At 42.1% G+C, this 17,863-nt stretch overlaps 1 protein-coding gene across 3 annotated transcripts in view; it reads left to right on the plus strand.

The window, feature by feature from the left end:
• The window catches only part of ACSS3 (acyl-CoA synthetase short chain family member 3), a 173,372-nt gene that overhangs the window by 81,693 nt on the left and 73,816 nt on the right, over nt 1-17,863 (plus strand). For all 3 annotated transcript variants that reach the window (XM_050935246.1, XM_050935237.1, XM_050935255.1), the window contains one exon: nt 9,666-9,817. In XM_050935246.1, the coding sequence (XP_050791203.1) occupies nt 9,666-9,817 (152 nt within the window). The remainder of the gene's footprint in view (nt 1-9,665; nt 9,818-17,863) is intronic.

The raw sequence follows: 17,863 nt of genomic DNA on the forward strand, positions 1-17,863 counted from the left end.
GCTGTTCAACTGTTTTCCTGTTGCACCTGGGTTCACATAGGGGATAAGACTCGTATGTAGGGTGGGAAGATCTGTATTAGCTCATTTTAAGACAGATTCTCTTTATTTGATTTAAAAGCATCTGCAGTCACCCGCGTCGGTTAAGGGTTGTCTTTTTAGAAACTTTCCCTTATCTCATTATTTAGTCTTTGAATCAGACGTTCTCCCTACTTCATTCCTTTTGGCCTTATAACTCATCGTTTTCATGGCCTTCCTTCTACTTGCTAGTCAGGGCCTTTCTTTAAACACTTATATAGTTCCTTAACCAATAAGCTAACTTTAAATCTTTAATTTTATATTTATCCTACAACCTTCCTAATACCAGTGCCAATTGTTTTAACTACACAGGTGTCATCTGCTTGGCACTACAGGACCAGGATTTGTCACCTAGACATTCTGAGTGCAGGGATGCCAGTACCAGGGAGAAGTTAGGAAAACAATGGCTCCCTCACTTTTAATAGTGGGAGGGCCATGCCCACACGCTTTTCGGGGTGGTGCTTCATGGCAGAGCCAGTGTCTTCCTGTGTGGAGGGGGGGAGGGACGGGATCTGAGATGGGTCTTAGCTCCCAATCATCATGGGGCTCTGCCCCCTGCTGCTCCTCTTCCCCCCAAGGCCCTTGCCAGGCTGGAAGCCGGTCCCTGGTAAGAGCTGCCCAGGGAACCTGAGCCACCATGGGGAGCTCCGGGCCCTCCATCTGCCCTGGGCAGCAGTGGAGGTGGGGACATGGACCAGGGTTTGCTCTTGGGCACCCTGGCCCCCCACCTAGGGCAGGTGAAGGGTCTGGGGCTCCCCACAGCAGCCCAGATTCCCTGTGCGGGCAGCTCTTACTACAGCCTGGTTCCAGCTTCCGGCCTGGCCAAGGGTCGGGGCATCGGGGGGAAGAGGAGGAGTGAGACCTCGGGGCAGAGGTGAGGCCACTGTTCCGGCACTGAGGGCACCCCCCTTTTATGTAGGTTCCGGCACTCCTTTCTGAGTGCAGATATGAAAGAGATGACTCATTATTATAAAAAGTGGAGACATAAACCTGGTGTGAGAGGTCCCCCCAGAGTGCAAACTAGAACTGGGGTACCGCTGATCCCTCTGCCATACCGGTCTGGGTTCCCTCTCACACAGTGATGTTGTGACAAACTGCAATCCCCTCCAAGCTTGCACTCTCACCAACATCCACAGGCAGGGACCACACCCAGCTGTGTTCATGAGTGCTCTGGCCAGTCATTGCATGAACCAACAATAGACAGTCTCCAGCCTGAATATCCCCAGCTCCCCAGCCCCTAACCCCAGAGCTGTACTGTCCTGCCGTGGTCAAAAGCTCAACCAGTATGAATTTATTACCCAGTCCACCCCTCCCTTGATGTGGAGAGGACATGCACAAAGCCTTTGTTAACTGAGCTGAGATTTTTCACTTCACGCGAACCACACTGTTTTAGGTAAAGAATATAAAATAGATTTATTAACTACAGAAAGATAGATTTTAAGTGATTATAAATGATAGTAAACAGATCAAAGAAGATTACTTAAGAAATCAACAAAACTCAATCTAAATCTCATACACTTCACAGGATTTGAATCAAACAGGGTCTGACCCTGTTAGATAGTACAAGCAGTTTGTAGATGTTTTATACATAGGCAGGAATCCTTTCTTTCAACTGGGACCAGCACTTCCCTCAGTTCAGTCTTTGTTTCTAAGGTATTTCCAAGTGTTGAGTGAGGCTGACTGGTGAAATCACTCCCCCCTTTTATAGTTTCTTCCTTATGAAGGGAACACCTTTGTTCCAAGCCAAGTTGCCAGCCCAGTTTGTGGAAAAATACAGGCACACCTCTACCCTGATATAACGCAACCCGATATAACACGAATTCGGATATAATGTGGTAAAGCAGTGACCTGGGGGGGGGGGGGCGGGGTGCTGCTCACTCCGGTGGATCAAAGCAAGGTATAACGTGGTTTCACCTGTAACGCGGTGAGATTTTTGGCTCCTGAGGACAGCGTTATATTGAGGTAGAGGTGTACCCAAATGGAGGTGAGTATCATATAGTCTAGTCACATGCCTTTGCATGCTTCGCTGAGTCATAGCAGCCATTATTCATAGGCAGACTGAAGCATTACCTGGAAGGCTCACCAGGTGGGGAATAAGCTTCTCCCAGGGCCTATTGTTTTCCTTAATGGCCCATTACCTTGAATAGACTCTTCACTATCGGCCATCTAGACTGGAAGCATCTTGGTTTGTGGGTTTCACCTTGGTGCAACCACCTTTGAAATACTGATAGTCAATATTCATAACTCCCGATACAAAAATGGTGCATGCATACAAGTAGGATAATTATATTCAGCAAATCATAACATTTCCAATGACACCACACAACACAATTTGTCCAAGATGCATCATAATTACGTCATCATATCATTAACCATACCACTATGATGACTATGGGGTGCAGAGTGTCACACCTAGTACTAACAGAAAAAGGACAGTTTCTAGCTGCTTCCGTCTATACCACACAAAGGCCAACAAACAGCTTAAAATCTTCGTGAATGGACTCAGGCTAGGCCAGGAGTAGGCAACCTATAGCACGGGTGCTGAAGGCGGCATATGAGCTGATTTCAGTGGCACTCACACTGCTCGGGTCCTGGCCACCGGTCCAGGGGACTCTGCATTTTAATTTAATTTTAAATGAAGTTTCTTAAACATTTTAAAAACCTTATTTACTTTACATACAATAGTTTAGTTATATATTATAGACTTAGAGACCTTCTAAAAACGTTAACATGTGTTACTGGCGTGCGAAACCTTAAATTAGAGTGAATAAATGAAGATTCGGCACACCACTTCTGAAAGGTTGCCGACCCTTGGGCTAGACCATGACTCAGTTGTGTATCTAGGTGTTACACTGGACTGTAACTTGAGTTTTCGAGCAACACCTTACTAAGGCCACACTGTAGAAACAGCCTGATCAGCAAACTAGCTGGTTCCTGGGGAGGCAATGTGCAGACATTAAGAAACTTTGGGCTTGTCTTGTGCTATTATGTAATAGAATGTTGCTCCCTGGTGTGGCTCATCTCATCTCACTTGTGACTGGTAGACACTCAGTTGAACAAAACCATGTATTTAATAACAGATATCATGAAACTGACTGACTTGTCCTGGCTTCCGGTCATAGATTCATAGATTCTAGGACTGGAAGGGACCTCGAGAGGTCATTGAGTCCAGACCTCGGCCCTCATGGCAGGACCAAATACTGTCTAGACCATCCCTGATAGACATTTATCTAACCTACTCTTAAATATCTCCAGAGTTGGAGATTCCACAACCTCCCTAGGCAATTTATTCCACTGTTTAACTACCCTGACAGTTAGGAACTTTTTCCTAATGTCCAACCTAAATCTCCCTTACTGCAGTTTAAGCCCATTGCTTCTTGTTCTGTCATTAGAGGCTAAGGTGAACAAGTTTTCTCCCTCCTCTTGATGACACCCTTTTAGATACCTGAAAAATGCTATCATGTCCCCTCTCAGTCTTCTTTTTTTCCAAACTAAACAAACCCGGTTCTTTCAGCCTTCCTTCACAAGTCATGTTCTCAAGACCTTTAGTCATTCTTGTTGCTCTTCTCTGGACCCTCTCCAATTTCTCCCCATCTTTCTTGAAATGCAGTGCCCAGAACTGGACACAATACTTCAGTTGTGGCCTAACCAGCGCAGAGTAGAGCGGAAGAATGACTTCTCCTGTCTCGTTTACAACACGCCTGTTAATGCATCCCAGAATCACGTTTGCTTTTTTTGCAACAGTATCACACTGTTGACTCATATTTAGCTTGTGGTCCACTATGACCCCTAGATCTCTTTCTGCCATACTCCTTTCTAGACAGTCTCTTCCCATTCTGTATGTGTGAAACTGATTGTTCCTTCCTAAGTGGAGCACTTTGCATTTATCTTTATTGAACTTCATCTGGTTTACCTCAGACCATTTCTCCAATTTGTCCAGATCATTTTGAATTTTGACCCTGTCCTCGAAAGCAGTTGCAATCCCTCCCAGTTTGGTATCATCTGCAAACTTAATAAGCTTACTTTTCTATGCCAACATCTAAGTCGTTGATGAAGATATTGAACAGAGCCAGTCCCAAAACAGACCCCTGCGGAACCCCACTTGTTATACCTTTCCAGCAGGATTGGGAGCCATTAATAACTACTCTCTGAGTACGGTTATCCAGCCAGTTATGCACCCACCTTATAGTAGCCCAATCTAAATTGTATTTGCCTAGTTTACTGATAAGGATATCATGTGAGACCGTATCAAATGCCTTACTAAAGTCTAGGTATACCACATCCACCGCTTCTCCGTTATCCACAAGACTCGTTATCCTATCAAAGAAAGCTATCAGATTGGTTTGACACGATTTGTTCTTTACAAATCCATGCTGGCTATTCCCTATCACCTTACCACCTTCCAAGTGTTTGCAGATGATTTCTTTAATTACTTGCTCCATTATCTTCCCTGACACAGAAGTTAAACTAACTGGTCTGTAGTTTCCTGGGTTGTTTTTATTTCCCTTTTTATAGATGGGCACTATATTTGCCCTTTTCCAGTCTTCTGGAATCTCTCCCGTCTCCCATGACTTTCCAAAGATAATAGCTAGAGGCTCAGATACCTCCTCTATTAACTCCTTGAGTATTCTAGGATGCATTTCATCAGGCCCTGGTGACTTGCAGGCATCTTACTTTTCTAAGTGATTTTTAACTTGCTCTTTTTTTATTTTATCTTTTAAATCTACCCCCTTCCCATAAACATTCACTATGTTAGACATTCCTTCAGACTTCTCAGTGAAGACCGAAACAAAGAAGTCATTAAGCATCTCTGCCATTTCCAAGTTTCCTGTTACTGTTTCTCCCTCCTCACTGAGCAATGGGCCTACCCTGTCCTTGGTCTTCCTCTTACTTCTAATGTATTGATAAAAAGTCTTCTTGTTTCCCTTTATTCCCATAGCTAGTTTGAGCTCATTTTGTGCCTTTGCCTTTCTAATCCTGCCCCTGCATTCCTGTGTTGTTTGCCTATATTCATCCTTTGTAATCTGACCTAGTTTCCATTTTTTATATGACTCCTTTTTATTTTGTAGGTCATGCAAGATCTCGTGGTTAAGCCAAGGTGGTCTTTTGCCACATTTTCTATCTTTCCTACCCATCGGAATAGCTTGCTTTTGGGCCCTTAATAGTGTCCCTTTGAAAAACTGCCAACTCTCCTCAGCTGTTTTTCCCCTCAGTCTTGATTCCCATGGGACCTTACCTATTAGCTCTCTGAGCTTACCAAAATCCACCTTCCTGAAATCCATTGTCTCTATTTTGCTGTACTCCCTTCTACCCTTCCTTAGAATTGCAAACTCTATGATTTCATGATCACTTTCACCCAAGCTTCCTTCTACTTTCAAATTCTCAACGAGTTCCTCCCGATTTGTTAAAATCAAGTCTAGAACAGCTTCCCCCCCAGTAGCTTTTTCAACCTTCTGAAATAAAAAGTTGTCTGCAATGCAGTCCAGGAACTTATTGGATAGTCTGTGCCCCACGGTGTTATTTTCCCAACATATATCTGGATAGTTGAAGTCCCCCATCACCACCAAATCTTGGGCTTTGGATGATTTTGTTAGTTGTTTAAAAAAAGCCTCATCCACCTCTTCCACCTGGTTAAGTGGCCTATAGTAGATTCCTAGCACGACATCACCCTTGTTTTTCACGCCTTTTAGCCTAACCCAGAGACTCTCAACACTTCCGTCTCCTATGTCCATCTCCACCTCAGTCCAAGTGTGTACATTTTAATATATAAGGCTACACCTCTTCCCTTTTTCCCCTGTCTATCCTTCCTGAGCAAACTATACCCATCCACACCAACATTCCAGTCGTGTGTATTATCCCACCAAGTTTCAGTGATGCCAACAATGTCATAGTTGTATTTATTTATTAGCACTTCCAGTTCTTCCTGCTTATTACCCATACTTCTCGCATTTGTATATAGGCATCTAAGACACTGGTTTGATCTTGCCTCCCAGTTTTGCCTTGACCCTCCTTTCTCTCTCCCATTATAGCCCACACTCCCTCTTGTTTCCGACCCATCTCCCAGGTCTTCATGTTCCCACTTACCTGTGGGCTTTGCTCACCTGTCCCCGTCAAACCTAGTTTAAAGCCCTCCTCACTAGGTTAGCCAGTCTGTGTGCAAATAGGGTCTTTCCCCTCCTCGAAAGGTGAACGCCATCTCTGCCTAGCAGTCCTTCCTTGAATAGCATCCTGTGGTCGAGGAAGCCAAAGCCCTCCTGGCGACACCATCTTCACAGCCAGGCATGTTCAGCCTCAACTCTCCTGAATCGGGCAACAAGTTGCTTTGCAGAATATGCACCATAAGGTGCAAAGTGTGCCACATCTACCTGTTTAAAGATATGTTTAGTCTACTAAGCCCCCATCACAGCTGTTTGGACAGTTCCCCTAAGGACCTTGATATCCTCTTTGAGTGGCATATTAGGTGACAGGCACTGGTTATATTTGAAACTTGTTCTTATCTCACGACTGATCCAACAGTCCAGCCCCATGATTTTGACCTTCCACACCATCTTTGGGTAAAACTCAATCACTTCAGACATAGAGGAATCAGATGTGCTGCTGATGACTATAAGTGGGATCTTTGTGACTCCCCCTTTGCTTCTGTGGCCAGTTAAAAGATTCAGGTCACATTTGTAGTTTGCATCCATTAACAGGGGCTGCTTGGACTTTGTCATAGACTTGCATAATGCTCTTCACTCAGCTGTTGAATGGTTAAGACACTTAGACTAACACAGTTGACTTGATCGTCTAGATAAATGTAATCACAATATGTACATATATATGTAATGCACTCTAAATTGTCATTTATACCAAATGGTGGAGATTTGAGTTTGTAATGTGCATTTGTTTGCATGCCGTAGTGCAGTATGGTGACAATATGGTGACATTTGCAACAATCAAATGCTTGCTCTGCGCTTGTGGCTTCTTGTCCAATGTTTATGCAAGTGGCATTTTCAATATGAAAGCTGTATATACCTCCTGACTTGGCTGTAAGCTCTGTGTGATACAGAAAGTTCATCTTCTGAATGTGATCTTTCTAGTGAAAAGGCCCTGGCAATAGCTGTAGAGCTTTGCCTAAAAGCCACTCTGTTTTTACTTAATCTCTATCATTTAAAATAAACAGGTATGGTGACCTTCACTCCCTGCAGCAGGCAGGAGCAATAAAAATTTTATTAGAAGATCGTGTGCCACCTGGTTTCCTTATTTACAGCACTGTAGAAAATGATTGGTGCTTTTTATCCCTGGCCATGCTGGGCAAACTGTCACATCTGGTTACTGTTGATTACTATTCCCCTGGCATGTTTTGAGATATGGAAAGTCAGTGCTTAGTAAAAAGCTGCTATTGTAGCACACCAAAATACAAAAGGACAGATCCTTGCCCCCCTCCAGCCTTTTTGTGCTGCTGTGGGGCACGAAGAGGCCAGAAAGCCAGTATGAGCAGCCAGCTGCGGATTTTTGCAAGGTGAGGGGAATCCTGGGTAGCAAAGAGCCAGCATTATTGAATTTTACGTTACCACCATGACAATCTGTGTCCAGACACCCCAATGGGGGAACAGAAGGTCTGAACCTCCAAAATGAGCAGTTGGGACCAACTGGTTGCATACTGCATAGTTGTACTATAGAAGTGAATTGAGTGGGGTCTTTTATGAAAACTTGTGATGTTCTGGACTTGGTCACTATGAATTGTGTATACAGCTCTGTATACTGTCGTTATGAATCTAGGTGTTTAAGAACAGAGAAAGCTGTGCTCCTGATCGGTACTACAGTTTTATCATTGCCTCACAATAAGGCGGAGGAGCAGCCAAGAGGGGAGAGAACCCAAGCCTGTTCTTTACCCAAAACCAACTTCAAGTGACCATGACCAGCCCAGGAAATGACAATGGTTGACCATTAATGTTAATGGAAAGACATTGAGACAATTGAGTATTTCCTCACCTTGTATAGCAGTAGTGACTGAAGGGAAAGAAACCTGCCAACCCTTTTAAAATGGAAGGGGTTTGAAGTAGGAGTAGTTAACTATTTTTTTGTCAAAGTCCAAATTTCTTGGTCAAGGTATAGTCAAGGTCCAGACTCCAAAGAAAATAATACCAATAATAATAATACTAAGGAAATAAAAAAGATTTTTGGATCCATTCAAAAGTGTCTGACTGTCCAGTTTTTGCCCATGGTCCGTCTATTGACTACCCCTGATTTGAAATGAAATCCATCTTTAATCTGAGGGACAGTCTCGAAGGCAGGAGGCTGTCTGTCAAGACTGGATTCCCCACTATGGCTAGGGACATGCTGGGAAACTGTTCAAAGAGAAAAGGTAGCTTATTCTAGAAAAGAGATTTGATCTAATATGGAAGTGCAAAGCCAGAAGGTGTCTTTGTATATTTTCTGTGAAACTTGTCTATGTTTGCTTTTCCTTACTATTTCATCTTTAAATGTGTGTTTTTTCTGTTAAATAAACCTTTTACCCCCTAGCAGGTCTCTGTTGTGCAAACTGTGTGTCTTGTGAGTGAAACCGTGAACTGATAACTGGGGGGTTGGTTTCATGCCTTTGGGGTGACAAACCAGAGGGGAACAGTCCGAGTGTCTGTTACTTTAGAATTTAGGGAGGATGCTGTGGTAAGACTTGGGACTGGAAGGTCTGTTGGTATCACTCTGCAAGGAGTAACTAGGCTGATGGAGGTCAGGGTAAGGCCTTGTGCCTGTGGGCAGGCTGCTGATCAGAGATCTGAGCCATAGCAGGACAGCATTAAGACACCCCAAAGTTACCTGGGCAGGCAGTTGCAGAACCCCTTACTGCTCTGGGTGAACCTCAAAATATCACAACCACCTTCTGTGTCTCTGCACTGACAATGTAACTGGGACAAAGGGAATGTGGCTGAAGTGCTGCTGTGCTCCAGGGACACTGGGTGCTGAACTAGCCCATCATGGGTGGTGTGTGAACCCCGAGTTTGGGGAGTCTAGCCCCCTGCCCCAGCCCTTCTGCACAAGGCCCTGCCACTTCTGTCTGAAGCCTGTCTCCACTCTACCCCCCTGCTCTTGCCCGCCAGGCCAGAAGAGCTCCAAGCCCCACAATGTGGCTGGGGTTGTAGTGGGGAGCATTAGCAGAGGTTTGGGGACACTTAGCCTCCCCCAGCCTCCATGACGTGCCACCTATGCAGCCGATTGGGACTCTAAAGCTGTTCTACACTGTTCCAGGACCAGGGTTGGTGCAGAATTGACTCTCAATGTCTCCATTGTAGAAACAGCTCTTTCGTGGCTCTCCTTTTAACACACATCCATCCCCCAACTTTTCCTAGTTGCAGCTAGCACTTATTGGGCACAGTTGGAGATTGAGCTCAGAACCTTTTGAGTTTACTCTGGAACATGACTCCAGCTTGTGAGATTAATGGTATAGCAAATGAATAAGCTCATTGTATATTGACAAAGGTATTTCTAAAGTGTTTTTGAAATACAGTTGTTGATGTGTTGATTGCTATTGTTACACGTTCAAGTCATGAGCTGTCAAGGAATTATGAAATATTTTTATCCTATGACATTTTATATTTATCTCTCCATAGGGGAAGCCTGTGGGAACGCCAGATGCTGGTGCTTACTTCCGTGTGCTAGCAGAGCATGGAGTGGCTGCCTTTTTTACTGCACCAACTGCAATTAGAGCAATTCGTCAGCAGGACCCTGAGGCAGACTTGGGAAAACAATACTGTTTGACAAGGTGAGCTAAGGATACGTTGGAAATTGTTTGTTATAGAAATAGACTTGATAGACTGAGGAGAGTATAATGTCTAGAGCTTTGAACACTTAAGCGGTAGAATATAAATATATAAAATACCAACTATTTTATTTATATATGTGTAAATGTGTACAGAGCATGTGTGATATATAAATAATCTACATATATTACACAAAATTTACATTAAAATAATGTTAAGGTTGCAAAGTCAGGCACGCAAAAAATAAGGAGTGCCTCAGTTAAAGTTGCCTGTGCAACCTCCTGGTCTTTAATTATGTCATCACATACTGCTTTTTCCACAAGACCATTCAGTGCACAGCATGGACAGAGCTCACTTAATGAGCAGCTAATCAGTGTGTTGTTTTGTCCTTGTGTTCATTATGTTGTGCTAGGCCTTATTTACTCCACACTCTTCAAAACCTGCTCTAAAGACAGATTTATTAATTTCCCGATGGGCTTTTCTATGGTGCTCATCAGGATAGCATTTGAGAGCATGCAGATGCTAAGTATTTTCACATGATCTCTGTGCAGTGAGGAGGTGATACTTTTCCCATTTTACAGTTGGGGAGCTAAGATACAGAGAGATTAAAATAATAAGTGTACACTAATTTTGGTTGCACAATCTGAGCAGGCTGAAACCTGATTTTTCAGAGTTCCTAGCATTGTATGGCACTCTCATGTTCAAAGTACAGTTCGCACTGAATTCAGTTGCAGCTGTGAGTGTGCAGTACTTCTTCAAATTGAAGTCTCAAGTTGGGCACCCAGAAATTAAGGAACACACGGTTATGACTACCTGTGAAAACTTTGGTTTAAGTGACTTGCCTAACACCATATAGGAACTCTGTTGCAGAGGCAGGGATAGAATCTCCAGAACAACATTAACCGTGCCTTAACCATGAGACTTTCCTTTCTCTTCCTGCAATCCCCTGCCTCATTCACTTATAGGTAAGGCTAAGATTTTGTCATGGTTATTTTTAGCAGAAGTCACGGACAGGTCATGGGCAATAAACAAAAATTCACAGAAGCCATGACCTGCCTGTGACTTTTTCTGCTGTGGCTCCATGGTTTCCCTGCCACCATGGTGGCTGGGAGCTGTGGGGCCAGTTGCCCCTCATAGCTGTTGGGAGTGCAGGGTGACCATATTTCCCAAAGAGAAAACGGGACACTCCCAGTCTCTCGCCTGAGGAATTTGCCTTCCCCTCCCATGTTCTCCCCCATCCCTGCACAAGGCTGTTACCCATCACTGGAACCCTGGAGGCGGGCCCCCTCAGGAGTCTGTCACCTTATTGCCTGTGGTTGCTGTTGCCTGTCCCTGGAACCCCACTGGATGCTAGTTCCAGATTCCCTCAGTCCTTGGGACTGAAGCAGAGAATGTTGGGGATGTCTCTGGAAGTCAGGGATTCTATGACTTCCAAGACCTCCATGACATAAACATAGCCTTACTTATAGGTAACCTTCCAACTTCTGCAACCAATGAAGCAGGGATCCTACAGACAAGTTTCCTTTACTACACAGCCTTGATTGATTCCTAGAGTAATGTCCATCTTGTGCACTGAATGAAGCAGGGGTCCTATGAAAAAATAGTATGTGATCATGTAATTAAAGATTGTATCATAATGCATGTGCACAAGAGGGCAAATTAAGGTTGTTGAGAGTGGGGAAAACACTTAGAGCTAGTCAAGGCACTATCTTTCAGTTGTCAAGATAATATTAGATGATGATAAATTGTATAGTCAATTGCTTAGCCACTCTTTGGTTTGTTATGAAATATACTCAAGAGACCACATACTCAGTGTCAGTCAGGTTTATTGCTGCAATCCCATAATAATATAATTCAGGAAAAGGGTTCTGTAGGATACTAATCTCTGGGAAGCTGTCTTGTGCACCGGTGTTACATTCACCTCATGCAGAAGGTGTGTTCCCAGAGTTACACATTTCAATTGGTAGTATTTTTAAGATGATTTTGCAAGTTACACATTTCTTTACATCCATCAGTTGGCCCAGTTCCTTAACTTGTTGTTCTGTTCCTTTCCTTATTTTTGTTCTGAATACAAACATTCCAGGTATTGGTCTGTGAAGATACCTTCTAGGTTTGTACCATGGTAGAACAATCATATAGGGATAGCTCAGGGGTTTGAGCATTGGCCTACTAAACCCAGGGTTGTGAGTTCAATCCCTGAGGGGGCCATTAAGGGAACTGGGGTAAAAATCTGGGGATTGGTCCTGCTTGGAGCAGGGGGTTGGACTAGATGACCTCCTGAGGTCCCTTCCAACCTTAATAGTCTATGATTCTATGATCTTGTCCTCTTCCTTTGGGATATTCCAGCACTGGCCTGTGAGAATAACTCCCTACCTGTTGCTATGGTAAAATACTCATAAATCCTGATCCTAACACGTTTCCTACCTTCTTAATCCAAAAATTACTTCAAGTAATGCAGATGTTATGGGATATATAGTACAGGATTATAGAAAAGGAGTAAGCCAATTTAGGCTATTTAACTACAATAATATTTGTACTTAATGCATACTAATATATATACTATATTATACCTGTCCGTAGTCTCTAGGAACATTTAGAAAGAATAATAAAAATCCATAATACATCCACCAATTTATGTTAGTAAATGCAAACTAAATCCCCAGCCAACCCCTTCAGACAACAGTTTGGAGACAAAGGTGGAGATCTTGCTAGGGACACCACTCTCCCTTGTCAGGTAAAACTGGAGTTCGAATTCTGGAGTGGACGGCTCTCCACTGAAAATATTCTGTCTTCTGTTACACCCTAAATGGTGAAACTTACAGAGCTGTCAGGTCAAACACCTGGGCTTTCAGGAAATGGTATAAATAGAGAGGAATGTTTTCTTTTGTACTCAGGAACAATGCCAAAAAAGTACATGCTGTATCTGTCTTCCAAGATTGGATCCTAAATGCACTGATCCAAAGCTTTATGTGGCTTAATTCTTCTTCAGTGCATTTAGGATTGAAGTCCTAAAAGCTTAATTACATTGATTTATAAGTCAGGAATCCAGGTTTTGGAAACAATGGTTTAGGACATGTTCACTTAACACAGTGGTCACAAGATTTCTTGCATATCAAGTTCAAGGAGCAAGACTGCAATAATAAATGCAATGACATATTGTAACCATTAGGGTTTAGGTGTGATTAAAAATATAAAATTGTTCATATCAGGACTTTTTTCATATGTATACATAAATAATGTTCTGCATCACTTACACACTTTTGATTTACTCTTCAGTAGGAGAAAATAATTAATTCCATATTTATTTTGCTTTAGTCTATTTAGCTGTGACACTCGTAGTACCTTTCCCAGACAGGAAGAAGAGCTCTCTGTAGCTGTAAAGCTTGTCTCTCTCACCAACAAAAGTTGGTCCAGTCAAAGATACCTCACTCACCTTGTCCCTCTAACTTTAGGCAAGTCTTTGTAAAGTTTTCTCTGTACATTTATGTCCCCATCTGTAAAATGAGGATACCTATGTAATACTTAAGAGCTTGTCCTCACTGTATTGTTAGCTCAAGCTATAACTTGAGTTTTGCCCCTAACCTGACTCTCGTGCGCGTGCACACACACGTCTAGCTCAAGCTACATGGTGTTTTAAGTTCAAACTATCTGGCCCATTCAGGGAAGGATGCAAGAGGTTGGGCAGGGATGCTTGAGGCTCCAGTTATGCAGTAGTTAGAGTTATAACAAATCATCAGCTGTTAGCTGAATCACTCTGTGCTGCTAATCAAGTCTGTCTGTTTTAGTTTGAGTGTGGTCATTCTAATTCAGGGGTTTTCAACCTTTTTTCAACTTTGTGGACCCCTAAACAATTTCGAATGGAGGTGCAGACCTCTTTGGAAATCTTAGACATGGTCTGCAGATGCCCAGGCATGCACAGATCACAGGTTGAAAACCACTGTTCTGTAGTAATGACAACCTTTCACAGACCACTTAGACAAAATCTGTGGACCCCCAGGGGTCCATGGACCACATGTTGAAAACCAGTACTCTAATTCCAGGTGGGCTTGCTCAGGTGGACAAGCCCTTAGTTTTTTAATGTTTTCACGGTATAACTGGGAGATTTATTTTAGTTCATTATAAAACCCCCAAGATGCATGGATGAAGTTTGACAGAATAAACACAGGCTGATAAATTTAGGTGCCCATGTTTAGGTTTCAGAGGTGATGTGACTCTGCACCTCTCCTTTGCCCTTGGGTTCCAAAATATAGAGTTAGGTGCCTAATTTTAGGTTTCCAAGTTTGAAACATTTGGTCTGTTTCTACTTTAATCCATTCATGCTGTCTTGAATTGCCTGCCTCTTTTGAACAAACTTAGAAACTTCCTCATCTGTCCACCTGCTTCAACTCGCCACAGGTTGCTTTTTTCATGGCCGCAAAATGATATGTATAAATTAGACTTAACTCTGATCCTTGTGGCAGTTATAGTCATCTTTCTCCATCTTGAACTGCTATGTAAAGTACTCTCTCAAGTCATTGTTAATTCAGAGGATGGACACTGCTGACCCCTAACTGATAATCACTGGTCTCTTTAGAACTGCACAAGCTGCTTTTGTTTGTTTTCTCCCACCCTATTAACTTTTGGCTACTACTAGAATATTGCCTAGCATGTAGAGCTATGCTGTGAATGGAGCCAAAGATTCATGTCCATGGAGAGGAAATCACTGTTACAACCAGTAGTATTAATGCAATTAAGATTAATTGTTTTAGTTAATACAGCTTTTGTTATTCTTTGGAATTGTACCTCCTGAGATGTTTCCTTTTACAAATAATTAGATTGCTCCACTGAACTGGAGTAAAAAATGAGTCATCTCAACCTCCTTTCTCTCTTGGGTTGTTATCATTGACAATAATGGAAATGTTGCCGTACACGAGACATTTTGTCCAGTGTGTTACAGTGAAACTCACTGAACGATGACTAATAAAGAATTATAGTGCCAGACAAACTTAGTGCTCATTAATGTATATAATTGATTGTCAATTTTTTGTAAGGGAAATGTCTATGAAAATAGTACACTGTTTGACACAAAACCATATTCTTCAAACATGAAGCATAATGTTCATGTGACTTTATTATTTGATTAAAATACTCTACATCAGTGGGACATGAATGATGAGCATCACACACATTCTCTTGCTCACTTCTCAAAAAAAACAACCAACCAAAACAAATAAAAACATTTTCAGGAGAAATGCAGAACCCTGAATTCACGTTCACCAAAAAGATCTTTTATCTTGTAAAAGATAAACAACTTTCAGATATTTTGTATGTATTTGTAATGTTTATGTGCCTAATCCTGCACACACATATGTGTATAATTTTATTCACACAAGTATCCTCTCAAGGTCAATGTGGCTACTCGTGTAAGTACAGTTACGCAGTCATTTATCTTTTATGTATCTCTCATTGACGTACTTAGACCTTCTAACCGCAGTGTCTTCACTCCCGTACTGCACCACGAGAGGCACAAGCAGAGTTGACAGGGGACGGGTGGTGGAGTACGGGAGTTGACGGGAGAGCGCTCAAAGGTCGATTTATCACATCTAGACTAGACGCGATAAATTGACCCCCGCTGGATTGAGCACTGCCTGCCGATCCAGTTGTAAGTGTAGACATACTCTAATTGTCTGTGGACAGATACGGGGTATAAAAACAAGCACATGAAAAGTGGTGTATAAATTATTCGGAAATGAGAAATGCATGTGATATATTATAACAATGGGACTATGCACGTGAGTAAAGTTACTGTGTAAGAATTTGCATAAGACCTGTAGTCTGCTAGTATGTTCTAAGTTCTAGATCCTAAATAATATTTTGTGTTGTAGGGACTTATTTAAAAAGCACTTTAGTTCACCTTCAAGTCCTTACCATACTGAAGGGGGAGTGAAATAAATTTGTAGTGCTTCATGAGACATCACAGCTTGTGACAAAGTATATGATAAAACATGATGTTAAAATATTGTGTGGGTTTAATACATGGTTATATAGAACTGTTTAATCTAATAATAATAATATAAATGCAAATAGCGCCTATTGCTTCTGCCAAAAGGTGCATCTGTGTCTGCTGCAGTTTGCTAGAGAACATCCTCCAGATGAATAGAATTCTAATACATGCTATGATGTCAAGTACATACGGCATCAATTGAGTGTTTAATGTGCATGCAGCATATTGTTCAGCAAAGAGGTGGCTATAATAAGTGTGCTACCTTATTGTACTATTTGAAAATCTAAATGATTTGTAAACTCTTAGAGTATGGAACCTTCAACAGAGTTTCAAATGCTATATATATCGTCTCCATTGTTGTTTGCCTCTGAAATTTACAGGTTGCTTTTAGGCCAATCTCTCTCTCTGTCCCTCTCCTGTGTCTCACAGAATTTACAAATTTTCCAATTATTATTTTTATTTCATATATAACTTAAAAGATTTGCTTTAAGATTATTCATGCACATTGGTTGTACTTTTGGGAAGGGGTTTATCTTCAGTAGTTGCTAGAAATACCATTTTGAAATGACTGGTTCAGTTAAGGTTAGAAAATTATTGAAAACCAACCTTAAATTGGAACACTGTTTACAACTTTAACTATAGAGAGACTACTGGTCTTTCCATAAAACATCTTAATTTCTGTGTAATTGGTTTCTTATTGTCTCTGATACTTTTTCTGCTCCTTTTTGGTATTTTCCCATCATTTCTTGACTTCTTTTCCTGTTTACACAGAGTCGGAGGTGACCATGTTTCTTTGCCATTCCTTGCAGTCCATGGTACAGGTTTGTAGGCTTGCAGGTCCAGGCTTTTTGTCTTCAAGCTTCTCTTGACAGAGTCTTTCCAACATATTCTCAGTCTTCCTTTCTTTCTGTTCGCTTCCTCCCATGTTTTCTTTGCTTGTTGTCATTCTCATCACATGTCAAGCTCACTTCAAATGTGCCAGTCTATCTGTCACTGAGAGTCCCAAGTTAATCTTCCTCCTGCTTTCTTCCCTGTACACTCTGTCTACCCTCTGCATGCTAGCCATTCTCCTCAGTATATTATTGTCTACTACTTACCTCCTTTTCTTCCATCTCTGTAAGACCCACCTTTTCCAAACCATATGCAGGGGGACAACCGTGCAGCATACACTGTTCCTTTCAGTTAGTTACTTAGCTGCCCATCCCACAGTACTTCTGTCACATTTTTCACTGCTGCCCGTGCACATTAGTTTCTTGTTTTCACTTCTCCAGTTCTTTCTCCGAAGGCACTAAATGTACTTCCCAAGTACACATTCTTTCTTCTGATTCAGTTTTTCTCCTGAAACGTCAGTCAACCTCTCTTCTTCCACCTTCCCTACTTGCATAACTCCAGTGTTCTTTGTGTTTGCCTTCAAATACAGATGCCCACTCTGATACCATATTTACCAGTTCGTCTTTGCTATCAGACAAAAGGGCCAGCATACATTCGTTTTCTCTGTGGCTCCACAGTCCTGCTTCTTCTACTGATAAACTCCATAACTGGAAGAGAAGTGGACTCAGCACACCGCTTTGTCTCCCACATCACCTCAGAAATCTCTGAAATTCCATGTATTGTTAACACCTTAGCTTGTGATCCTTGGTGCAGTTCTTTTGTCATCTCCACTTCTTGAAGTCTCTTTCCTGTCCATCTCAATATTCCAAACACCAGTTCCCAAGGAACCAGAACACATGCTTTTCTCAGGATTAGTCAGTACTGCATAGCAATTAAGTCCTCCATTTATCATACTTTCAAATTTCTGTCTCATTACAAATATTGTGTTTATAGTACTCCTTCCCTTCTGAAAAGCTATGTTGCTCCTATAGTTTCCTATACCTTGCATCTCAGTCTTGCTTCCAAAATTCTCTCAAGGGCTTTGAGAACAGGATGATGCCCCAGTAGGTGTTTGGATAATCTGCATCATCCTTATCCTTTCAAAAAGGCACAATCAATCCCATTCTTCAGTCATCTGGTATCCTACCTTGGTCTAATAAATCACATATCTGTGAAGCCATGTTATTCCAGTATC

The sequence above is a fragment of the Gopherus flavomarginatus genome, chromosome 1, assembly GCF_025201925.1.
Source record: "Gopherus flavomarginatus isolate rGopFla2 chromosome 1, rGopFla2.mat.asm, whole genome shotgun sequence".
Taxonomy (NCBI): domain Eukaryota; kingdom Metazoa; phylum Chordata; order Testudines; family Testudinidae; genus Gopherus; species Gopherus flavomarginatus.